Source organism: Drosophila teissieri, chromosome X, assembly GCF_016746235.2.
Source record: "Drosophila teissieri strain GT53w chromosome X, Prin_Dtei_1.1, whole genome shotgun sequence".
NCBI lineage: Eukaryota > Metazoa > Arthropoda > Insecta > Diptera > Drosophilidae > Drosophila > Drosophila teissieri.
Genome location: NC_053034.1, coordinates 20,858,234 through 20,885,411, shown reverse-complemented (window position 1 = coordinate 20,885,411; position 27,178 = coordinate 20,858,234). Strand labels below are relative to the sequence as shown.

The window sequence follows — 27,178 nt, the reverse complement described above, 5'->3', positions numbered from 1 at the left end:
TTTATGTCCTCGTTCGAATGCCAAACTCTGCAGAGGAAATAAAGCCGCACAGTGACTACGTGACTGCGCCCAGATCACAGATCGCAGATCGCCAGTCACAGGAAAACGATGAGCGGAGAAGTAGAAAAATTCAGACTGGCTACCAAAACCCGTTCAAATGTACATATAATGTGAACTATTAGGGTAACTTATTTAAGCCGTCTTTATCCAAGACGTTTCTCTTCCTACAAAACTGCAGCTTAAGTCCCACATATTCTGGTTTTGTTGAGATCAAGTTAAGAGCAGAAATGAAATACGATTTGATTTTTAACACGCTGTACTCATAGACTCACCCCATTGAGCGGATACACGAGACCCAATTTGATGAGGGCTGATAAGAGGGCTCAATAAGGGAAGCGAGTTGATGGAGGCCGTCGCATGGCCACAGTGATTACTCGCGTGCACGACCCGCCACACTGCAACAAAAAGCGTAAGCGGACAAACCGAGAGTGGGGAATGCAACAATTTTTATTTGTTCCAGCTCGGCCATGTCGCTCAAACGTTTTGGTTGACATCCCATCAACGTGGCTGTCTGGATTTTGGTGTTTGGTGTTTGGTATTTGGTATTTGGCCCCTGGCTGACTTCTAATGGCGGCACACACACATGTGCTTCCCTGCTTCACTGTGTGTGTGTGTGTGTGTCCGGGCATTCATTATTGCTCTCTCCACTTCCCACTGTGTCTGTATGTGTATCTGTATCCGTGTCTCTATCTGTATCTGTATCTGCGCCTGTATCTTCCCGCTGTTTCCTCCATCTCGGTTTTATTTCTGCTGCTGCATTGTGGCACTTATTAAAAATTTTCTGGTATTTTTTCTTGGTTTTTGTTACAGCAGGAACCTTGGAGCCTTTGTCTGTCCACCGAAACCACCCACAATGTGGGCGGTGGGCGATGGGCGTTGGGTGGTTGTTGCTTTGCAGGGGAGTGGGGCGCTGGTGGCACGGCTAGAAAGGAGAAGGAATCTTCTTTTGTTTATTTATCTTTTCGCTCGGTTTCGAATAACAAATCCTTTTGGCTTTACACATATTATGCGGTGGCAGCAGAGCATCCCAGCAGCCCAGCATCCCAGCATCCCAGCAACCTAGCAACCCAGCCCAGCCGCAGCCACCCAGCAGGCCCACTGTCATTGTGCAACGTGCAGGCTGCAGCCGTTGCAGTTGACTCCACTTTTGTCAAACGTATTGTTTTAAGCTGAACCGAGCCCCTCACTCGCGGGGGGAGGGAAGGGGGGTGTGGAGAGCCCAAGCCGATCCCAATTCGTTCTGCTGCCGGTTTTCCTTCTCTTCACTCGGCGCTTTCCCCGTGGTTTCCACTGCGTGTTTCTTTCCTTTCAGTCCTTCCTCCTTTTTTTTATTGTTGCCGCAGATTGTCATAGATACAGATGCTAACGGTCTGCTCTTCCCCCTCCTCCCCTTCTACCACCCCTCACCCCTTTTGCCTGCGCCTCTGCCCGCCTTAGATACATTTTATTGTTTTTGCTGTTGCGCTTCTTCATCAATCTTGGTTCTTTTTTATGCCTTCTCTCCTGGGGCGTAGGCAGAGGGGATAGGCAGATTTCTATTGTCATTGTCGCGCTTGCCTCGCATCTAACAACAATTTCGCATTCATTGTTGTTGCCTAACTGCATAAATGTCAGCATCAGGCCATTGTCTCAGTTCGCAGGGGCTGCTGGTTCCCAAACCCATTACAACATCATCGTCATCAGCATTACTACCATTATCATCGGCGAGGTGCACGCTTGGCAACCACAGTGCATCTTAAAGATTTCGACCTTTCGACTTTATATCAAACATGCTCAGCAAGCTGTACAAAAATTATAAAAAAGATCTTAAGTTCCCACTGACACTTTTAGGGACCTTAAGTTGGACATTTTCCAAAATGAACTTACTTCTTCTGGTTTACTTACCTTTTGCCCGATGGCGAAATATAAAAGATTTAAATTCTTCTTATTTTATTTGGATGATCTATGAAATGTATGAGAATTGAAATAATTTCTATTTCCTTTCTAAATAATTAATGAGGATCATAGAAAAGCAATAATTGGGGATTGTGTGTCCTGATTGTCACCTTGTCCTTACCACCTACTGGGGCATACATATCTACTGGACGGAAGTTGGAAGTTGCAAGCCGATTCGGAACGACCGCCTTATCGTGCAGGTATGGCCACACTGGCAGAAAGTGTGCCTTCTAAGCAGCTTTGTTCACATTTCCTTCTTGGCGACTTTTGCTGCCCCACCCGGAGAACTTCGCCGGGGATTCCCCCGTGAAGCACAAAGCGCAGCAGAGGGACAGGCGAAAAGGCTTAAGCCTGTCAAACTGTTGCACCTTAAATTGAGACTCTTATTCCCCGGCTCCCGGTTCCCGGCTCTCTGCTCTCGGCTCACGACTCTCGACTCTTGGTTCCTGAGTCCCAGGATACCAGGGTCCCAGGTTTCTCTGGCCGGGCTCTTATCGCGTCGCCAGTCTGCGCTTCACGCTCCAGAAGCGAAACCGGATGTGACATCCTTTTAAAGTCGGAAGTACTTATGCTTAAGCGTGCGTCGACCAGCGACGACGTCGTCGCCAGTCCTTCGGCCCTTTAGTCCTTTAGTCCTTTAGGCGTCCTGCCCTCCTGGCTGTCAACCTGAAATTCCGTCCACCTTGCCACCGCGAACTCCACTTCCCCACCAACTCACCATTCTCGCGTCGGCTGTCTTGCGTCATTTTTGTGCTACTTAAAAATTGTTGGCAACATTAAAAACGCCATCAGCTGTCCCTGTAGTCCTGCACCGCCTTCTAGTTCCCAATCCCTCCTGGTTCTCGGTCCTCGTCCTTTCTACGCCCACAATTTTTACGAGGGCGCGGCCAATATGATGTCCTTCGTTGCGAATACATAATGTGGACGGAGGAAGAGTGCTGGAGCAGTAAAGTCACTAAGAAGGCGGCTTGGGCTACTAAACGCGAATGGAATCGGGATCAGTTCAATTTGATCTCGTTTATTTTCCAAGTATATGCTTATTTAATTAGGGAAAGGAATACCAAATTATAAATAATAGGTTTATTGTGAAAGAATATCACTTCAAAATATGATATGATTTATCTTTGTTAAACTAGCCGATATAGTATTTAATTTATTAACAATAGTCGTTTTTCTATAAGAAGTGAAAATGAACAACATTTATTTAGTGATTTATTTTCAGATTAAATGAAATTTTTAACAATGGTTCATTATCATAATATTTTAGAGCATGATAAATTATAATTGGGGTTCATGCTGCTGTATGAAAGGTATGCTCAATCATTGAAAAAAGCCAATAAAAAGTTGCGGTCACATTAATAGCATTTCCTTCAAAGACTTTCTTATGAAATGCACTTAAATACCCTCATATTAGCTAAGCCATGATTTTTGTTAACTGCTAACTATTCGAAATCCTTCTGAATGAGAAACTCATTTATGTAACCACATTGTTATAATATGGTTGTTATTTTAGGTGTCATATCTTCGGGGTTTGATTATTTATTCTTGGCTCTGATGCTATTACTTTGCCCTCCACTGTACGTGTTTATGTACCCGCTAATGCCCACTCCAGATCAACCGAAACGCCAACACTCCGCAGCTCCTGCCCAAATCGCTTAACACCCGCCACTCGAGCTTCGAACTTCGAACTTTGAGCAGCATTCGGCGCTGTCTTTACGGCCATTTAAGTGCCGTGGTCCCGGCCGGAATGCCGGAATGGAATGCCAGTCCTGTTCAGCTCAGCTCAGTTCGGTTCGGTTCAGTTCAGTCTGGTCCGAGTCGGTTCAGCCCGAGTGGCCGTGGTCCAAGGATTCCCGACTCCGACTGCGATTCCGATTCCGATTCCTGCCGGGTGCCCCGTATTTATTGGAAACAGACACGCGACCGCTGCATATTTTATAAGCGCTAATGTCGGACGCGGTGGAAGCCGCCAAGGCGCCCGGAGCCCCGAAGAAGCCCCAGGACTTGCCAGGAATGGCCAGGAGCTGCCGGGAGCTGCCAGGACACCCGGAGCTGTGGGGGCTCTCGTTACAAATTGTAATAAACCTGCACATCCGCTGCCATTAAGTGACTTCTAATCAACTTTATGGCATCATTTTTTCAGCAGCCAGGCGAGAGTCCAGGTGTTAATGATTCAATAACATTAGCCTTTGATAGCCGCTGGCGTTTGCGAGACAACCACCGACATTAATGTGGTTACTTTCTCTTCATAGAGTGTTTTTTTTACTTTTTTATTTTTAGAGCGGCCGGAGGAGGGCTCTGAATGGCTGGGGCTGGTCAATTGTTGCGTGACTTTCAATTTGTTAAACATTTTCGCCCCTAATGGGAACAGTCGCTCGACGAGTCGACGGCTGGCTGGATGTCGGTGGATGTAGATGTGGCTATGGGTGTGGGCTGGGATGTCCCTAATGTATGCCATGATTTTTGCCTTTAAACCTAATCAATTTGCCTGTCTGGTGACACGGCCACCGACCGGAAGCTGAAGCTCACCCGCTCCGAAGTACAAGTCCGATTCGCTGGCATTAAAAGCAGTCATTAACTTTTAAATGAAGCAACGGAAACAAGATAAGCACGTGAGGTGGCAGCCGAGCTCGCAACCCCCGACCCCCGACCCCTGACGCCTGACCCCGGCACACAGCCCACTGCCACGCCCACCACGTCGCCGCAACCAAATGACCCATAATTATTCAATAAGAAATAATAAAGTGTGGGACAGAGGAAGTTGCAGCGAAAACGGGGGGCACATATTTCCACTGATGGACAGGCCAAGGCTCAAAGGATGCGGGGGAGATGGGGAAATGGGTTTTTAAGGGTACACCGAGAAAAAACACTAAGCTCTACGAATTAAACACAATTGCTGTGTCTGAATTAGTCATACTTCGCCATAATTTGGTTGAACGAAGCACTTTTTTCGAGATAATAGTGAGTTTCAGATTATTTAAAGTTGAATACATTTTTTTAGTAGCGAAGAAAAGCGTTTGATTAAATGCCTTAAGAATGAATCAAAAAAAGACATTTCCAAGATATTTAATAAAGGCCTTTTGTGGTTAAAAAATGAAATGCTAGTTTTAGCTGACCATTTATGCAAACCAATATTCTATTTGAGCTTGAGGTAACTGAACTTGATTTAAAATTTGTAATGCCACTTTTGCATTACTATTCGACAATGTATAAATTAGATATATTGACTTGGGTTTTTTTTTCGATGTAGCTGGTATTCGTCGACGTTGACCCGGGCCAAATGATTGTTGCGTGACTGGCAAGTTTTTTTCAATGAAAATTCCTTAATTTGCCAGGCCATAAGGTCCTCCGAACGCCCCCTGACCCCTGACCCCTGGCCCGTGACCCCTGACCCCCGCAACGCCTTGTGGCAATGTTGTCGCTGTTAAGTAGTTACATTTTGTAGCGATTTGCCCGACAACACCAATAAAGCATCAAACACAGGGGACGTCACGGAAAAGTAGGGACTTCGATTGGGGCAGGGGCCAAGTTTGTTGATTTCCGAACATCAAATTATAGCCGTGAAAGTCGGGACCTCTGGTCCTCACATTCTATTTTAGAGGGAAGAGGAATGCGAAAAGTGACTGATTTGGGGGCAGTACTCAATATCTGATAACTTCCCCGCCAGTGACAAACGTCTCTTTCTCTAGAGCTTTGAATACTTTGAATCCTCTCCAATATAAATGTTCATCAAGAGTGTTGAATACAAATTGGGTTTATTCTGTACATTTTATAATTGGTTTAGTTGCTGGCTTAGAAATTATGGTGAAACAAAGAGGACTCTGCGGCAACGGCTAAAGTTCCAAGGAAAGCGATATTTTTGGTAAACATTCAGCACGATTGCTCAAAATGCATCGATTAACAGAAGAATTATCAATATCAATATCGTTCGAACCCATTTGTTTTATGTAACCCATTCACCGAAGAAAACATGGAAGTAAGTTGGCTTAAAATTCAAATCATTTTATATAGTTCCTAAAAGAAGCAACACCATACCGCCTCGGCTATCATATACCCATTAATGGCTTATCAATTTTGAAATATATTTGTCTTCGGATGTTAATCAGAATTGTTAATAATCCAATTTAATGGCTTTAGAGATATTATATATGTAGTACATTAGACAAAAGAGAAGGCTATAATCGAGTTCCTCGACTATCAGATACCCGTTACTCAGCTAGTGGAAGATCAAACGGGAAATTTAAAAATATTTTTTTCATATCGATGGCAGAAATAAAATAAATCAACCAACTATTAAAAAGTGAGGGCGTGGCAGTTTCGTGCGGTGTGTGGGTGTTAGAGTGGGCGTGGCAAAGTGATTCGGCAAACTTGCGCTGCGTCTATGTCTCTGGAATCTGCATACCTAATCTCTCTGCTTTCTGGCTTATATAGATCCTGAGATATCAACGATCATACGGACGGACAGATTGACAGAGGGACATGGCCAGATGGACTTGGGAATTGAACCTGATAATAAATATATATACTTTATAGTGTCGGAAACGCTTCCTGTTTACTCTGCGAGTAGTTATTTGAGTAAATAACTAACAAAACTCAAAAAATTGTGTTGTTTATACGGACGGACAAATAGGCGAATACACGGACATGGAAAGATCGACTCAACTGGCGGTCCTTATCAATAATATTTATATATTTCTTATTAGATCGGGCATGGTTCTTTGTACCCGTGGTGCACGTGTCAACGAATCCAATGCACCAACGATACACTAAGTAACGGGTATATGCTGTAATATACGGAGCTCATTTGCTTTGTTCGACTAACCTTAGGCAAATTAATACTTTAATGCTATGCCTCTATTACCGTGTGTGGCAATTCCAATGTGACAGAACTCAACGAACAAACACAGTAATATTTCTGAATCGGAATGAAAACTAGAATAATAAGGGGCACAATCCGCAACTGTGATTTCCCTAGTTGCCACACACTTACAACTATTCCGATTAGTTACATGCGCCATAACCCAAACGCTATCACCCGACTGCCCACCTCCGAAACGATATGGTTTTTAACACGCATCTTTTGGTCCTTCGGTCCAAAGGCTTGGGAATCCGGAATCCGGAATCCAGAACCCAGAATCCGGAATCGGAGGCCAAAGTCCACTAATTATATGATGTGCTGTCATCTGTTACGAATGCGAGATGCTTATTGTTTTTGGCAGGATGCATTGCGGATTTGTGGAAACAGGAACCCAGGGCTTTGTTATGCAAAAGTTCCGGCCCAAACAGGATGCGGGGCTCTCGAAACCTTTAGAGAATGTGCCTTTGACGAGTATTTAGTGTCACATCATTAAAATCGACAAACAACTTTTGTGAAACAACAATTCAGCAGAAACTACGATGCTACATCCGCCCGGCCCATCCGTTCATCTATTCAAACTACGAGCGAAAATCTACAAAATTAATGAGTCATCGTAAAAGTTAACAACTTGCACAAAATTGTTTATCTAAAGTGCTAAGCTCCTCCGTTGGCAACTCTATAAATTGATGTCCTCGATTGGATTGCTCCGGCAAAGAAGGGTCCTGGTACATCGCCCCGCAAAGGAGCAGAGAAACGGGGGTGGAACACGCAGACGTAATCACTTTTTAAGTGTTAGACAATTTATGATACATGAAAATGTTTTTCCTGCTTAGCACACACACACACACACACACAAACACACACACCTTTTGCACCCGACGCGTCGTAGGTTGACAGTAAGACTCAAAGATTACTTTGGGCTCGGTTTACCTCAGTCCTGCTCAAAGGGTTTTCCCCGACCCTCGAAGTCCTGTGATGTATTTACATGTTCCGGAGATGAGTGCGTGACTTCTCTGAGGCTCGGCATTCATTCAACATATTCCACTTCTATGTGCCTCTGTTTTGTTCCGGAATCAAGTCGTTTTTCTTGAGTGCTGAGCCCAAGTCGGGCTAGCATCGTGAGCATCGCTTATTGGAAATTAAAATCCACTCACGCTGCCACCGCTGATGTAATTCCTCCCTGGGATGTCAGCGCAATAAACACCTCAAAGTTGATGACATTTCATTAAGCCCGTAGTGGGGGTCGCGGGAGGATGGGGGGAACTGGCTGGCGTGCCAAATGAATTTACTTATGAAGCATGAAAGTGGGTTTCTTTGGTTACTTTCGGGCATACGTAGACCCCCATTTCGCACATTTTGTCCCAGACATTGATGAAAATTTTCGTGTTCATTTGGTGAAAAGGTTTGACGGCGTCGCCGCCGTCGACGCATTGAATTTCATTAAAACAAGCGCAAAAGTGCTTTTACCTAGTTCACCTCAGTCCATCCACCCACCTATCCACCCAGCCATCCACCCACTTTCCCACACACATGGAAGGACGACTTATGATAGGCAGGGGATCCTGCAAGGACTCTCGCTCTCATCGCGAGCTGGCTGACTAAGTGTTGCCTCCTTTTTGCCTTTATTGGTCTCCTTGATTTGCCTAAGTGATGTGTGGATGGGAAGGGAAAACCCGGATCCGAGAAAGGGGGAAGGGCAGGCGAAGGAGTCCCCTTTAAGCACCTGGTAAGTGAATTTCCCAGAAGGAAGGAGAGCGCCAACAAAATGACTTTGATTGCAAAAGCCACAGTTATTTAAGTTATTTAACGCTCCTTTGCCGCCTGCAGTCGTAATTATATTTTGAGAAGGCGGAACCCAGAACATTAAGGACATCTCAGCTGTTCAAAGAAAGTTTCGAACTAGCTTCAATGATCGCCAAAGCTACCCTCCAGTATCACTTCACTTACAAGTGGAGTGGTAATTTTTAGGGTGCTGTGTACAAAACTTGTTTGTACCACTTAATTAAACAGTAAACTAAATCCATTGACAAGTGTGTAAAAGAAAGAAGGATGTGCGCTCGGTAAAATGTATATATAAGTAAGAACATAAACATATACCTGAGATCGGTACTAGCCGAGTCGATATGTTCATGTCCGTCGGTCTGTCCGTCCGCTGATTGTCCGTTTGTAAGAACGTAGAGTTCTTGGTAGCTACAAGAGCTGGGATGTTAAGCACGCAGATTCTAGTGGCGCCCACACAGCAAAAGTTTGCCTTAAACGCCTAAAGTCCGTAGCACATACTACGGTAATCGTCAATGTCTAATAAATATTTTATTACTTACCAATACATATACAAATTAGTGCTCAGAATTGCTTAGATCGGACTATTGCAAACCTGTTAACTGTTAACGGCTATCTTCTGTCTTGCATGTTTCCTTCTCCCTTGCACTTCCCTTAGGTGAGTAATATATATCTGATAGTCGCGACACTCGTAGTTGCGTCCTCTCTCTTTTTTTTATTAAAATCTTATTTAGACATTTAATTCAAATGCTTTACTAGGCGATAACTCAAAATGAAGATATCTTTTTTAACGTTCGAGTGTTTTCCAATACGCTTTCGTTTTACTTTAAATTTCCCAAAATAATATCCTCTAAATATATTTGGTTTAAAAAATCAGGTAAATTCAGTTTATTACATTCTGTATGAGTTTCAAAAGCACTTCAAATTGTATGCAAACTTTAAGTTTGAATAAACCAAAAATATCCAAATGATCAGGCTATTCCGCGATATACAATAAACCTTGTCATTTCTTTAAGTTTATCTCCAAAATAATTGTATAAAAATCATACATAATTCAACCACTTCTGTTTCTGATTTCTTTTAGAATGACTTTAAGCCAATAAAAGTGAACTGGGCAAGCCCAACCCATCACTTATGCGGATCCCTGCGTTTCAAGTAAGGGCAGTTGCTCTGGTAAGTTACCCAGCTTCAAATGTTGCTGGCAACATGTTGCCAGAGGACAAGCACAGACGGCTTCGTCCGCCACACGAGGTGTCCTTCGGACGCAATGGCGCGCTTCGGCTGGCTTCGGGATGGCAGGCATGGGACACGGGACTCCACAGGGCCAGGACATCGGGAGTCGGGAAATTGGGAAATCGGATATCGGGACGCCCGTGCTGCCGAAGGACGAGCACATTGCGCTAGGTCGGCCCAATGCGAAACGCGCTTGGCGCGACAGGTTCAGTGCTCGGGCAACTTCCTAGCGCGTCGGTTCAGTTCAGTCCAGTGGATTCGAGACACGAAAGGACTCAGTTCCAAACCAAGAATTTTAAAGTTTCGAAAAGGGTTTTCGAGTTGCGCGAAACAACAACGAGTGAAATATTTACTCTAGCAGAAAGTCAAAAGGAGAGTCTTTGACAAGTGTTGGTTGATTATTTTCCAAGTTTTTTTTGAGTGTTCGCCAGTGCTTTGGACCAGTTTCGGAGCTTCTCTTGTTTTTCGAAACAGGTAATTCTAAAAACCTCAAATTCAAAAGTTCTTCGCGGAGTCTCCCATGTGAGTTGTGACTGCGTATTTCAGAAATCACTAGTGAGGTGAAGTCAATCCCCTGTTCAACTCCTTACTCGATTGCCCGTCGATCGCTGGCTCAATAATTTCACATACTCGTACGCATGTTCACTCAGTTGTCAATTGCATTATTGGTATGATAGCTTTCCCAATGCATTCCTTTCACAGCCATTCAACCAAATTTTACACCAATCGAGTTGTTTCTTCCTCGAATGTCTATTCAGCTCATTGCATTCCTATGCAGTTCCTGTTTTCTTACATTACATTAACTTTCTTTGTTGGGATTTGTGCATCTTGAGTCACTCGTTGGAAGCCTTTATCCTCGTTTCTTGTTTCCAGTGAATTAAACAGTTTATCTGCCCAGTTGTAAATTAACCCTTTGCAGTTATTTCCCAAAAAAAAGTCTCATTGTACAGGCGTGCTTACATAATGATAAGGTATTAACCGAATCATAGCCCTTTTGTGAATAGAGTATATGTGCACCTTTTATGGCCGGAATCGTTCACTTTGTTGCCATATCTGGAAATCAATTACCACTCAACAATTACTCAAAGGGAAGAATTTCTGTAAGGTTCCATACCAGAGATTTGATAAGTAATTAAACATAATTTTTAAGACAGTCTACTCTTTTGTTTTTAATTGCTTGTCAATTGTCAGTTTTGTATAATATGACAACAAATAATTTGTTTACAGAATACATATTAATGTTTGCAAAACTTTTTATTGGTGTGTACAACAACCACGAGAAATACTCGTAAGCTTTATTCCAAGCCTGTTATCCATATACGAGTATAGCTTCGAGCCCTTTGTGTGTTGCTGATTTCCGTGAGGAACTTTCACCCACCTGAACTTTAAAACCCCATTCAATCTCACGCTTATCCCTCGCCATCCGCCACCAGTTTGGCACATTCTTGAGGTACCTTTTCGGGAAGACTCCTGCGAAACTTTTTGCCATCGAACAAAAGGCGCCAAAATGAGACTGCAGCATCGAGGTAGCAGGCCAAGTTTTTAGTTGGCCATGATTTATGTTTTATTAATATTAAAAGTGATTTATTAGCCATGAAATTTGTGAGCCAACTTGGTCGTTGGCCCTTATTCGACCGCCCAGGTGAAGGCAGTGCTGGCTGCATGCGCGCTTCTTTAATTACAGATGGAGTGGGTCGAGGATGGAGTGGGTCCTGTCCGGCTGCAGGCTCCATTATCCTTAAGCGCGGACCCGGCCGCTCATTATCCCGCCGTCCGAACTTAAGCTAAACTGCTGCACAACGAGATTAAAATTGTAAATGACAGGCGGCGTGACAGGACAAGGGAGGAGCAGGCATCTGCTCGTCCTTTAATGTCCCGCCCCGCCCCCCTCATCCGCCGTCGCATTTTGTCGTGTTTTTAATGAAAATGAATTAATTAAATAACGTTTTTACTCATTCGCATCGCATCGCATTGCATCGCATCGCATCGCCTTGCCCAGCAATTGTCTTCCCTTGTGCGCAGGTGTGCGTGTGAGGATGCATTTTATATTAAATAATGAAGTGTGTACAATGTATGCAGTGGCACACAAAAAGAGCAAAGTGGCAAATGAAAGGGCTTTATGCGGCAAATGTACATTTTTACATTTTCGGGGCAGGAAATCTCGCTGGGAAATCTCCCCAGTGCACAGAGAGAATGGTAAATGAATTTTTTCCCAACCGTTTTTACTCATTTCTTAGGCAACTTTATATGTGGAAGTTACTAATTACCATCCTTTTGGCGGTGTGATACAACGAAATTAAAGCTAACCCTTTCGTAATTACATTTGGGAATCTTATTGAAAAACGTATACAGCTTGACAACATAGTTTCCAAACACCAAAGCAACGTACAAATGGTTCTCAACCTTATTATTTTCCGGTTTATCTGTCCAGAAATTCCTCAAGTATCCCAAAGCTTTGGCCAAATTGGAGCATCTCGGTCAGAATACTGGTTAATTAACTAATGCCCCATAATATCCGAAGGGCAGGGGCGGCGTTGGCAGTCTGCGAAAAGGGGTCTTTGATTTTGTTCTGCACTTGGGAGATTGAAAATATTTCTGGATCTTTGTTCATATGGATTTGAAGTGATCCAATTAGACGCATTCGAACGGAAATTATGACGAAACTGTGACCGGTCTCTGCAGACGTAAATAGCAACAATAAATTGCTTGCATTTCCAGTTATTTGCCAAGTTACTCAGAGCAAATATACTATATTCGTGGTAAAATATTAACAGTAATTTGGATTGCTAAATATTTACCCGTAAACCCGTTCTGAATTGCCGAAATCATTTCGGCCCAACGCCAAAAGTGGTTGGCATCCATTAATTAATATCCACATCCTTCGTCTATCACGCCCTTGGAATTATAATTCAAAGTTGGCCAAATTGGCATTATTTGACACTCCCAACACATTTATTTTTTAAGCTACTCTTAGACTCCGGCTTGGGTTTTAAGACTGTGAAAGGAACTAATTAGCTGATTAAGCGATTAGGTTGCAGTAATTAAACAATCGAAGCCCAGTAATAATAACCAATTCGAGCAATAGCTGCCTCCAAGGTGGACCCACTTCGCATTGGGCCAGAAGTTGTTAGGCTCCAATTTCCCTGTCGAAAGGAGCAAACTGACGGGTTGCCAGGGTATTTAATCGGCGCTATTGGGAAAGGGGATATGTCCGAGCAATCCGAGTGCTGAATGACTATATGGCATAAAAGTGCAACCGAGTGAAGATGCATTTTGGGGGGAGAGAGACGGGTCATTTTGCCTGCAACTAGTTAGCAGGCCTTCAAATCAAATCTACATTAAATTACGGAATCATATTTCCGAATATTTTGTTTTCCGGACCGCACCGGACCCCCTCTTTCCGATTTCACAGACAAGCCGCAACGAAACAAAAGGAAACTTCGAACAATAATTATGGGGAAAATGGGGAACAAAAGACATTGCCGAATAAAGGACGACAACGGCCACCGCCCGGCGAAAATTAAACGAAATTTTCACAATCATTATTTTCCCGACCAGACTCCCGGCTGCCGTTGCCGCTGCCAGTGCCGCTGCCCAATTCGCCCCGAATCCTGTTGTAAATAACCCCATTCGCTTGTTTAATTTTTTGTTCCGGCCAAGGCAGACGCAGCGGCGAACGGCTCCTGCACATAATGCAAAATGTCAGCGAATCGAATAAATCAGGCTGCAATACGCGTACATATTTAACCCCAAGATTGATCGAGACCCAGTGAGGATATATGGTGGAGCGAGCAAAGGAGTTCAGTTCTTAAAGCCGCTTGATTTCCGTTTTTGTGGGCTAATAAATGACGTGTCACAGCGAAGCGGAAACAAACACAATTAAAAACGCATCAGTGGCGAATGGCTACACATGTGAGAGTTGGGCTCGGGCAGCCAAGGGTTAAGGGCGGGGCTCGGATGGCCAACAAAGCAAACCACAAACAACCAGCACTTGCACATTAACAAAAGGCAAACAACGGCGGCGGCAGTGGCAACACAATAAAAGAAATATTTTCCATACATAAAAAGAAAATTGCACAAACAAGTGAGAGGAAACGCCAGAACGCAGCGGTTTCAGTTGCTTTAAGTGAAAACCGGGAAATGGCACTGGCAATGGCAAAAGCTTTTCCCCCACGGACCACGCTGCGTATGCGTAATGTAGTTGAGGGGGCGACCGGCGGCAGGGACAAAATGCATAGAAAAGCGGGGGCAATTTGACAACAGAAATTAGCCAGCAAGACAACAGGTAAATGAAAAGGGAAGGCGGTGGAAAAGCCAAGAAGAGGGCAACTGCATCCAGGGAAATACTCGTGCCAGAGAAAAACTGAGAGGATTAACTGCGCGCGTACAATAGAAGAAAATAATGGGAAGTACATCTACGCATCTGCATGTGCAAAACAAAAATACTATTGAAATTCACATTAGTAATTGGGCATTACAAAAATAATGAACACTAGTGCATTGGCAAACTGGTAAACCTTTAATAAGCCAATAAACAAGAGCAAATTGCTCAAGTGGGTCTTCTCATTTGCAAAAGCAATTCGATAGTAAGTAATGTCATTCGCACGTATATGAAATATTACAGTACAGAACAATGGGTGTATCCAGAAGATATCTGTAAAAGAAATCTCTACATGGGTTCTGTTCTCTTAGAATAATGATTAAGCGTCCGTTTTTATTATTATTTATTTTTAATCCTTAGATGGAAATGCTTATTTATGGGAAAAGCGTACTACTACCATCTGGGCAGCTTAAATTTGTCTTATACAATATTTACATATTTATATACTATAGATTTATATTGTGTTGTATTTCCTGTTCAAAAACTCCTTGAACTTATTGAATGCAAAAACTTGTAAATGCAGCGCCTAAGGATTTATTATTTAAATCAATTTACAAATTATAATTTCTACACTCGATTTTGGATACTCAAGCTCAATGGTTATGCTATAAGGTCCATTCTTTCTTGAAAGCGTGAAATCCAACAAGCTCCTGTTTATGCAACACACCGAAATTTACAAAACTCATCCGATAAGGACGTGTATAATTTGCTTTTAATTACGGAATGCATTGCCACTTACCTTTGCAACATGCCTTTCAGTCCGAATTAATTCTCAACTTTCGTGTGGTAGAGAAATCGCGAAAAGAAGTGGTTTATGCATACACGAACTGACACTTTTCATGCCAAAAGAAAAGACCGTGAAAAGTGTACAAGATGAATCGAACTCCAGGCTGTATGCCCCGCTTTCCACGGTTTTGACACCCATTTAAGCTATTTTCCGAAGACTGCATGCCACCTTGCCCCTCTTCGCATGTGTAGCTGCAATAAGCAAGTTGAGCAGATCATTTACACAACATTTGCATCGAGCCAAAATCAAATAGAGCAGCGAGTAGTGAGTAGTGAGTGTGTGGCAATACTTGGCGGTAGTGGTGGGCCACTTGAATTTTGATTAGACTCGCTCGCAGAAATGTCACTCGACACAAATAGTCAGTTGAATAGCAACAATATCAACAATAAAAGCCGAAACAAGACAGCGAACAACTTAATGTATGGCAGCAGTGGCATATTAAGTGTAATAAATACAGACGTGCGTGTGCAGGCACTCGAATTAACATATGTGAGTATTTTTGGCCTGATTAAAGTTCCTTTCTCAAGTATGGGCTTAAGCCGAATTTGGCTTGTGGCTTCCCAGTAAATTGTATGAGCCCTTCGGCAGTTACGGCTTGCCCAGGATATTTCACACTTTACGGCAAATATTTGCAGCTTAGTTTTGGCCATAATTAAAGCCGTTTTAATCGAAATTAATATTGGAACTGAGGGGCGCTTTAAAGGGACAAAGGAAAATATAATATTATGTCGATTAACTGGGCGGCCATGAAAGGCATTTCGCATTGATTGATTCGCACAGTCGGTGGGTATTTATTGCGAAATAAGGACTCAAATCAATTGGCCATTTTCATTTGCCTTTGGCAAATAACAAAAGGGGCCCAACAATTCCGCAGCGGTGTTTATAAATAATATGGAGTAAATTCTACAGGCAATTGCAAGTTCATCGCTTTTGTTGTAAATCTGCTCTTGCTGCCGCCTGGCATTGCCAACTGGCCACGAAATTTAATTAAAACGATTTTCCATTGGCAAACAAACTGCGGTGTGGTGCAAAAGCGAAATTCCTCCCCATATCCCCATATTCCCAACCCAAACCCGAACCATTTTTGTCTCGCGGTGCTCGTTTTGTCATTAATTTAAAAATTTGTCTGAACCCTTTTCAACTGACAAAATCGGGACATGCAGGAACACGCCCCCACCACGCCCACCTCGCCCACCTCGCCCCAAAGGACACACTGGAAAATGTTTTGGGGTTCAGGAAAATTTCTTCCCGTGATGAAAGCTCTGTTATTGCAGTGTAGGATCACACACAAGAATTATGTGCCAAGGAATTGGAATCTGAATTGTTAGCGTAGTTTAGTTTGTCTAGTAAAATCAGCAGATTAATAAACTCGGCGTTTGCATAAGGAGAATTCTTTGGAAGAAGAAAGAAACACCATCTTCTAAATCCAGAATATTAGCTCAAGCTTTTTGCAGGACTTCTGTTACTAACTGTTTCCAAATGGCGTACATAATGCTCCATGGATTTGTTCTCAGTGCAGGCGCACACATATGCATATAGCAAGCCCTGCTTTCGTTTGAGGTTTCCACCCCCTCGCTCTGCCCCCCAGGTATCCCTGCCAGCAGTCGGTCTCTTTCTCCGACATGAAAAAGGATGTGTCCTTGCGACGTTGACTCATTGCATTGCACACACAATCGCACACACGCGCACCCAGCCAGCCGCACACAAGCACACCACACCCATGCTCACACGCACACAGCTAGAGCAGGAGCAGGAGCAACAGCAACAAGTCAGCGAGTCATGTTTTGCTTGCCATTTGTAAAGTTGACCTCAGCCTTTTCCTCTCTATTGAATGGGATTCAGCTATTTGTAGCATTTAATACACATCCGCATGCCCCAAGTGGTTACCCCAGTTGACCCCACACAGTGACCCGACGCATTCCTCCTGCTCCTGCAGCTGCCCCAGTCACTGCTCCTGCTCCTGCTCCTGGCACTTGTCACTTGCTCCATGCCCGTCTATGCTGCAGCACCACCTCACTCGCTCTCTGCTGCTGGCATCTCCTGCTTGATGGACTTGGAGTCGACACACGAAATGTTAGCAAATTGTTGGCATTCACAGCCTGTCACCACGAGAATACAGTGCCCACTCGGTAAATGCCATTTGCTGCGGCCCCGTGGCTCTAAGCTATTATGGAATCTATTCTCTCAATTAATGTAGAGTTCAGAAAGCTTCTACAATGTTTTTTAAAAACTATGTAGGTATATGATCGAAACTCAAGGAATAAAAACCTTTCGTTCGCGTTAAGGCAAGTTCATCGTGTTCAACACACTGCGAACATGAAGCATTTATTCCCTGTTTCTGGACGCACATTCAAATAATCTGTGACATCTTCTGAACAGCCTTTCCAGCGACTATCAATCACACATTACATTGTTTCGCCATTAAGTCAGCCCTGAGCAGCAGGCAGTAGGCAGTACTTTGTGACCTGATTATGCGCCCTCAGAGCTCCGCAGAGGTTGGCAGCACCTAGCCCACGTGCCCCAAGAAGTAGGCAATATTTCGTTGGCAAACAAGGGGCCAGGTAAGCAGTCAGAGTTAGAGTCCAGAAATAACGAAATTCATTCGCCCCAGAAATCGGATTTCTGCATGTCAACGGGCGACAAAGAAACACAAGCGGCCAGCCAGACAGATAGACAGACAGACAGACAGACTGACTGACTGACAAACATCAACCGCAGAGTGACAGTCGCTTGAGTGTGGGTGGCCACCAGTCAATCCAGTCAATCCAGTCAATGCAGTCAATCCAGTGAATGACCCACCCACCAGCCATCGCACTCCATTGGGTGTCCAGACGACAGTTAATTTCCTATTTGATATTTGCTGTTAATCTAATAAATTTGCACGTTGACTAAATCGACAGGCGAGCGAATGAATTGAAAGCCACCAGACAGGATAAGTGTGAAGGGGTGCTAGCACACACACATGCACACTTGTCCAGGGAAAGGACATCCAGATCCAGATCCCTGCGGCGACCATTGTTGTGTCCTGCTTAATCTCGGAATTAATCTCATTTAACCTATAAACTGCACTGGCCAGAGCCACGAAGCCAGCTCCGCCAGAATCCTCCTTGTAATCCTTTTGTCACAGTTCATGACTTGCCAGCTTTTCGGCGCTCCAGCTCCTGCTCCTGCTCCTGCCCCTGCCCCTGCTCCCACTCCAGCTCCACCTCCAGCTCCATGTCCAGCTGGATCTTGGCTTGCTCCATCTGCTCCATTCCCACCATCCACTCCGCTTCGCTCCGGCGGCAGCCTAAAATGGGCAAGAGCTAGGCGAAGTCTGCTGCTCATAAATTGCTTTTCCGGCAGGATTGGGCTGGACTTGCAGATTACCTCTAACCCCAATCGATCGAAGTTCAGAAATAACCGCAATGGTAAATCAGTTTAAAATAATAAATATAATATTAATGGTGAATACTTCCAAATTTTAATTACAAGTAAATGCATACCACATGTGATTACTTGCGTTATTACCTAGAAAGATGCTTAGGATATACATATTTATGAAAAACGCGGGAATGAATGTAATTGTCGTTGGGGTGCCCACCTCAGTTTATATACAATCAAAGGTAGCACCTTAAAAAACCAACCAAACCCTTTTTCAATTGAGTTTTAGCTTGAGCCCCTGCCCATTGTTTATTTTACACCTTCACAGCAACTGAAACCAAAACAAAGCTACCTAGGGCTACCCCTCACTGCGTAGCCACCACTCTCGTTTTCGCAGCTCTAATAACATTTTACATTTCCCATAGTTTTTCTTTCCACTTTTTGTTTTCCCCCCCTTTTTTGGTTGTTTTCCCTGGCTCGGGTTGGGCAAGATTAAAACCGAAACTGTGGCTCCGGCCAGACATGGGGTGCCCCGCATCCCGGCTCATCCCCATCCCCGACCCCGGCCCTTCACCTAGTCTGAGGATAGTCTGTCGGGGATCTGTGGATCTGTGGGTCTCGGTTGCCATCTCTGTTACACGGCAATTACATGACAGAGAGCGTGGAAAGCTGGGGAAAGCAGCTTCTCGGCTTTTTTGGGCGACGCGGGACGGGGCCAAAGTCGTTTGTTTGCATACCTGGCTAGCTGGTGATAACAATAATCCTTGACAAGCCATAAACATCTTAACGTCCTTGTACCCGTCGCCGCTTTCCGCTCTCCGATTCACCGTTCAGCATTCAGCATTTACCATTTACCATTCGCCATCACCATACACCATTTCCATCCAGCGCAGACAAATAGACTAGAGTTACAAATGTCGCAGGAGTCACAGGACTCGCAGGACTCGCAGGAGTCGGGCGGGAGTCCTGGGGTTGCGGGTGTTTCGGGGGTTGCGGGGTCGCTCTTTGAAATTGTAAACCCAACAAGCGCTCTCGGAGTCGCCAAGTCAATTTGAATGTTTGTCCGGGGGATTTGCCTTTTTGTGCGACCTTAGCACCCGCTTTTTTAGCAAGGGCCCTCGGGTCATGGCCCTTGAATAAGCAGCTAATTCGTTTATTATTTTTATTGTTGCGTTGACATTATTTACGTAAGCTGCTTGTCAGCTTTTTACTTACGGAAAATAAGGCAGCAGAACGAAGGCGGAACGACGGAAGGCAGAAGGCGGAAGGCTCCGCGTCGGAGACTTTATTATATTCATTTCCATTTTATTTGCCCATTTACAAGTTTCCATCTTTATGCCTTAAGTTTCGGCCCGTTCGCCCCTCTTCGCTTCATCTTCGTGGCCATATCCTTTTGGGCAGGTCGGATGTCGTGTCCTGACTGCCGAGTTATGCCTTTATTTGGCACTTGACGGCAATTGCCTTCACTCAACTCAGCCAAACCGAATCCCGGACTCAGCTGAGCCGCTGCTCCTCGGTCGCTTATTGACTTGGTCGGCTATTGATAGAGCTTATTACGGATTACGGATTTCGTATTGGGGTTTGCGGATTGGGGACTGAGAGCTGAGAACTGAGGATTGAGGATTGAGGATTGGGGCCAACAGGGCGGATGGGTGATGGGCGATGGACTTGGGTGCCAAGTGACTCGGGATTTTCGCTTCACTGCAGCTGCTTAAGGAGACGTTCTGGCTGTTGATTTTTAATCAAAATCTCATAAATTCCCAAAGCTTCTTTTTTAAAATGTCCACCTTGCAGTGGTTGAAAAATCTGGCATCGATATTAGAGCTACTTAGTTATCAATATAGCTTCTAGTTTTCATTCCGCGCTTTCATTTTTATGCGCTATAAACAAAAAAGAATTGTAAAGACTTAGTTTCGAGTCTTCGGAATACATATTCTTAAATCTCTATACGAGATTTCGAAATCCGAACTTGTGTTCAATTAAAAAGACCTTACAACCCAAGAGACTCAATTAAAGAGATTTGCGGCTAAGAAGTGGCCGCAAAACGGGAAAACAAATCCTCAGATCTGGCCTTTCGACTTCCTCTTTCCTCGTTCATTCCCATCACAGAGCAAGGCAGTTTTCCACTTGAGCGCGGGCACACACAGCATAACTAAGGATAACTAAGGATCAGGCCAATACGACAATTGTTCAGCCATGGTCGTGGCATATCAACTGCCCCCTCCCCTTTCCGGCCCACTTCTCCCCCTTTTTAGCCGGCTCAATGGCCGCCAGGTCGGGTTGGTGGAGATGATATTGAAGTTAAAGCCAAAGCCAAAGCCAAACGCAAAGCGGTCAATTAGACCACAAGGCGTGGTGGGCGGTGGGCGTGGCCAAGTAACAAACGACGGAGCCGAAGAGGTGGAAAGTTGGTGGAAAACTGGGAGTTGTGCCAGCAAATAAAAATATGACACGAACTGGCATTTTTCTCGTGCAAGTGGACCAGTTGACACTCACGCATATTCAGGCATTTTCTAGCTCTGGCCAGAGGCGGGTGGCAGTGTGGCAGGGGCGTCGGAGGGGCGTGTCAGGGGGCCAGAGACCCCTCCTACTGGGCGACTGTGCGACAATTGCGCCGCTGGCCACACGAGGCGAGAATCTCTGGCCTGGACTGCTCATTTACACTTTGCCACATGTCCCAGTGTCTCGGAAATCTGTCGCATCAGCACTAAAGTCCCAGACTAACACGAGGTGCATGTGGGGCATTCCAGGGGCGGGGCATGTGGGGGGTCCTTCAACAATGGGTGGGGCAAGTCAAACGGTTTGCTGCATTATTGTGCGAGGTATCTGGGCAGCTGGAGCTCGAGTCGCAGCTAATGGCCACATGGCCACATGGACCCTGGCTTCTGGTTTTGGATTCTGCTCAATTTTAAGACCCACAGTGCTATTCATCTGTCAAATTTAACAATTTTGTATGATCTTCTTGGTGTGAGCACATGTCGCTTTGCAAATTCATATATATACCCCGTGTAGGGGCTTAGAATAAAGATTCGAATGAGTAAGACCACAAAAAATTATTGATTCTACCAAAACTTGGGTAAGGGGTAACAAATAGTTGGGCTACTCGGCTGGATTGCTGGATATTTGGCTCTCATACACACACAACTATGGCATGTGGGATTCTCGGTGTGTGTGCTTGTTAGATGTTAAGCAAATACAGTTATGCTAGTTGTACAGTGGTGTCCTAGCCCATTTCAGCCCCCAGAAATCTCCGACCCCGTTTTCACAAGCGCCGCGAGAAGTAAGTTTTGCTGACCATGACAACGACCACGTTCGGGGAAAGTGGGTAAAGTGGGTAAAGTGGGTGGGAAAATGGGAAAATGAGCACGTCCCATGGCCAGTCGATGTCCAGTAGTCATCTGCCCCACAGCCACCCACTGTCCCCCGAAACTATCTGCTTAATTCTGTTTACTTTGAAGCAAAACTTGGCATTCCCAAGTGTGTAATTTTAAATGTCAGCAACTAAAGCACACACAAGCATGCTTGGCCGCAAACACAAACTGATTTACTTAAAGTTCTCGGCAGGAGAAAACAAAAACCAATTCGAAGCGGGCAGGAAAATATTTTGCAGCTGGAAAAACTACGGGCTGAACACGGGGCAAAATGCAAGGAGCTTGCCACTTAGGCAACAAGCAAAACAATTAATAGCCAGCAATTTCCGTGCGCCTTCTGCACATACAAAAATTACATTAGGCTGCCTGAGCCCGAGATTTCGCATCCCCTGTCCCAGGCAAATTATTTCGAGGCCCCGGCAATATTTACTCTAATATTGAGTTTCAGCCATGGCACTTTGTTTCAATTAAAAGCCCGAATATGCCCGTTGAGCTGCCAAAAGGGCTGGCATTTCAGATTGGCCGGGTGTGGAGACCACCACCACCACCGCCACCGCCACCAGCTGCTACCCTTCAACCTGAACCTAAAAAGAGTGCACCTTACAGAACCGTCAGTGTGCTCTGTGCCATGGTATGGGTTTTAACCATATTGTTAACTCTCCCTGTGCGCAGCCCAAAATCATTACATATAATATTATCCCCGGTAATTCAATTGGTTGCGTCGAAAGTGCAACGAAAAGTAGATGCGGTCCCCACGTGGCACACGTACACAACTTTAAAGGACGACAGATTTATTAAAGGAATGTTATTTGCCTTCTGCAATTTCACTTTAACCAATTCTGCCCAAAAGCTCAGCGAATATTTTTGGGTATTGTGCATTTCCAGTGAATAAACTGCATTTTTTGTGAATTTCTTTACGGTTCTATATAATAATCTATTTGTAATAAAGGAAATGGTATAAATATATATTTCACTTTCAAATAGCATAAACAGTTTTGTATACTTCCTCAATATAGATCCAATTACTTACTGCGAGCTCGCGTAGCTGGAAATATGTAATAACTTTTCGCTTTTCAGCTAGGGTAAAACCCAGTAATGACAACCATATTTGGTTGTGTATTTGCTAACAATAATGTAGAATTAATTCATAATTATTTGGCCAAGCACAATGGTAATTAATTGGCAAATATCCGAGAATCCAGTTGCGCAAACTGTGTCACTTATGATGCAGTCACACAATTATTTGTATGGAATTGGGGTTGTCCTCTGGTATCGGGCTATACCTTCCTATCTGGCGATCTCATCTGGCTGTGGCGCCAAACTGGAACGGCAACTGTGACAAGTGTGGAAAGTGTGAAACGTGTGGAAAGTGTGAAAAGTGTGGAAAGCGTTTGAGTAGCGAGTGCACAAAAGACGCCCGCATAGGCGACATCAGAAGATTATTGAGGGGCGACAAGGACCGAGGACTAAGTGCTGAGGAGCTAGGATTGGACATGGGCGACAGATAGGACACGTTTTCAATAAAACGCCTCGCACACGTCCCCACACACTAATGTGCTGGCTTCGATCCAGCCATCGCAGCTCAAATATTTGGGCCCAGCTTTTGTGAGCTCATTAAATTTCGTCAATGTAAATATGTGTGCCGCTGCAAAGGAGAGCGGTGCCGAATGCAACACGTTGGTCCCTGTCCGTGTCGGTGTCCTTCGAAGCTGAAGGCTGAAGGACGCAGGACGCAGGACGAGGAAGGCGAAGGCGACGGCGAAAGAGACGGCGACGGACGGGGGCAAACGACAGCCGGCATATGCACTTCCGGCACATTTCCTGTTGCGACTCCTAGTCCTCGTCCTTCGCTCTCAGAATTTATTACGTGCAAATGTAAATAGCGGCACGTGCGGGCTCCGTATCCTGCGCTTCACTGTCCTTCGGCTTTGTGAAAGGTTCTAGTCCCATGCCAAGAAAAACCAGATACACGTTAGCAAACCATGCAAAATATTCTGCTATAGGTGCTCAGCTATATCAATATCTTACTACATTTTTAATATTTTTAATGCGCTGACTATCTCGTTTGAGATATGCACAATGTTGCACAGGCAGTTATAATATTGGAAAACTCCTCAGACACATTTTTATATGCGTTACTCGCAGAATAAGAAGCATGCTTGGTCCCAACTTCGCTGCTCTTATAGTTCCCGAGCTTTCGAAGTTCATACGGACGGACAGACAAACGGACACGGCTGCATTCACGGGGTAATGTTACTGACCTACAATATGTACATTTTGTATCGTCGGAAGCGCTTGTAACGAACTTTGAAACGGATCCAGTATAATATTTAACTCTTCGAGTGGGGGGTGTAAAAACGCTTTATTCAAGTGTCTTGGACATCAAAAACCCGTTACTCTGTTAACCAGTTTTTAAACCATCTTTACGTAGATGGCACTACGTGCATACTCTGTGCATGAGGGTACATATTTTTCTGTCTATTATGCCATTAAAAGATTCTTTGGCATATACATATAAGTCACTATTTCTAAACCCCTTCAAAAACAACAGTACAGAAAGTAGATACGTTTAAATTAAATTAAAATTAAATTCAAAAAGTAAATGTCAATAAAGAGAAGAAAGCACAAAATATTTCAAAGGGGCTCCCATTTTTGTGTATTTTTCTGATTACCACCCTTTTTATATACTTTGCTAACTACGCCAATTTTCAAAACTATATTTATTGACGATTCATACAGACATGTGTGTGATAATCATAAATTTTTAACATTTTACTAGTTGATTCTCCATGGGAATAGACATAAGAAAAGCACGAATTTTCCTATCCAAATGAAAAGACTTTTTTCTCTGTACTCAAAAGGCTGCCGCTTTTTGTTGCCTTAAAAAATCCTACTGCCGATCCTTCGTTGGCTCCTCCGTTCTGGCAATAAAAATGGTGGCGTCGCCAAACAAAGGCGAGGCAGCTCGGCGTCTGGAGTCCTGGGAGCCAAGTCCCGAGTCCTGTTTCCTCTATGCTCTGTCGACTAGTTGCCACACTGGGCATGCAACGCTCTGTCAATAGATAATGCAGCCACAAGATACAAAATACAAAATACAAGCTAGCACCAGAAACCAGATACCAGATAGCATGGCAAATAGTGCAATATGTACGTACGTCTGTTTAGATTCTTTATTTTGACTGCTTGACAGTGCAGAAAATGTGAACGGAATTCGAGACAAGCAGACATTAGAAAGGCAAAGAAAGGAGTGCTCGAAGTGGAAGACCTTTATATAGCCAATTAGAGTTAATCGGTGGTATTGCTTACTATATGGATGGCAAATTAAAGTGGATGGTGTGCTTTTCTTTCGATATGTACTCGTACCAATGATTGTTATAAATGTTGAAATGTTTATAAGTATATACTCACACTTATAATTGTTCCTTGATTAGTGAAAATTAAACAAACTTTTATTGCACTATATATAACTAAATTGCGGTCTTTGCCTTATAACTTATTGCAGCATCCCCATCGAAACAAGCCGCGTAAACACAAGGGAAGTCATGCCAGTGGAGGCTAGGACAGTATTATGATGAACTTGCTGGTGGTGAAGGAGAGCGGCGAGCGGATCGCCGACAGCAGCTGTAGCCAGGAGCATAGTACCCGAACTCTACCAAAACCAAAGCCGCCCCAAGTAGCCAAACTTCGCAAGCTGGCGCAGCTGGAGATTGCACCGGGATCGGGACTGGTGGGATCAGGAGCCGGAACCGGAACCGGAACCGGAAGTTGGTGCGGACAAGCTATTCGGTGGCAGTTGGTGTTACTGCTCCTGCTCTGTAATTGCATTGGTAAGTGCGAAGGTATCCGCATGGGATCAAATGAACGAGCTCTGGCGCTGGGCAAATGCCGATTAATGTTTTCGCTTTGCTTCCTTATTACGATAATCCTGCACTATCGAATGGCTGGAATATTGGTAATCGAGCTACCTAATCTACAGTAATCGATTTACCTACATTCCAGCTTTTACTACGTTATGCTTGCTTGGTTTTCCCGTTTAGGTCGATGGCAGTTATCGGCCTAACTGGTTTGTTCAGCTTAACCATATTGATTTGCCTACCGTTAACAGGCCGCTCGCTACTAACACCTGTCCACTTGTACAGAAGCAAATACACAGAGAAAAAAATATACACCACCTTTTTGACCCAGGGCTATGCTTTGTATACAGATTCGAATGAATACCCAAATATATGATTATTATATGATTCTTACAAAAATCGTAGATCAAGTATACACACATAAACGGGATTCTATGGCATTAACTTTGCTAAATGCTTAAATACCTTTTTGAGTATAATCAGAAAGTGTGATTTCCATTTGCTGATGATTGTTAAATTGGACACACAGTTTTCTTCTCTGTGCACCAACGCTTACACAGTCTCACACCCACACATAAACACCCACTTACACGCACACACAACACATAGCATATGTAAATTTGTTCGAAATTGTGTTAATTGTTCCATCAATGTCTTCTCTTCATGGAAATGTCAATTGAAATGAAGATCTTACCGTTTCGAACAAAATCTCCTCAGTGGGCGCCTTCGAGCCGGACTTTGTGATTCCGCTGGAGAACGTGACCATCGCCCAAGGTCGAGACGCGACCTTCACGTGCGTGGTGAACAACCTCGGGGGTCATCGGGTGAGTGGTGACGGTTCGTCAGCCCCAGCCAAGGTATGTATCGGTTTCAAGCGCAGCGTTGAATTCTCAACTTCCGTTCCGTTCCGTTACGTTCCATTCCGTTTCGATTCCGTTTCGTTTCGTGTCTTTTCGTTTCATTTCCGATCTCTTCGGTTCCGTTTCATTTGCCATTTCAAGTGCACAATATGCAAATATGCAAATAACTTAATACAGTTTTCACGATTTTCCAATCTAAAAGGCACCAATAACAATAACGAGTTCCCAACTGCACCACAATTATCGCAATTATGTAACCGTTAAGCGCACCTATTCCTATTATACGCATTTCTATAGTTAACTACCAGTATAACAATCATAGCACCATGCAATACTTACGATATACAATATATACTAGTACCCACAAAAAATATGTATGTACATAGAGCACTCTGCATATTAAACGCCCCGATGCACAGCAAAAGCAACAGAAAAAGCAACAGCATCAGCGAGTCGTTGCTGAGACAAAAGGACCAAACAATAACAGTAGCGAAAATATCAACAATCGCATTGAATCGATTCGAATCGATTTGAATCGCATCGACGAATCGAGCAGCAGCATCAAAATAAATTTAAATAAACATGGCACAATTTATGCGATGCGAAATCGAAACCGAAAAATGCAAAGCTTATTGTTTTTATCATCGTATTATATTATTATTAGGACTCACATTTAATTTATAACACTCACAAAGCG

General features: G+C 44.1%; 1 protein-coding gene across 1 annotated transcript in view; it reads left to right on the top strand.

Annotated features, from left to right (window-relative positions):
• The first annotated feature begins 10,207 nt into the window (after positions 1-10,207).
• The window catches only part of LOC122624305 (neurotrimin), a 35,455-nt gene continuing 18,484 nt past the window's right edge, over positions 10,208-27,178 (top strand). Inside the window, exons 1-3 of the mRNA XM_043803798.1 lie at positions 10,208-10,339; positions 25,270-25,594; positions 26,339-26,445. Coding sequence (XP_043659733.1) covers positions 25,336-25,594; positions 26,339-26,445 — 366 coding nt within the window. The 5' untranslated portion in view covers positions 10,208-10,339; positions 25,270-25,335. The remainder of the gene's footprint in view (positions 10,340-25,269; positions 25,595-26,338; positions 26,446-27,178) is intronic.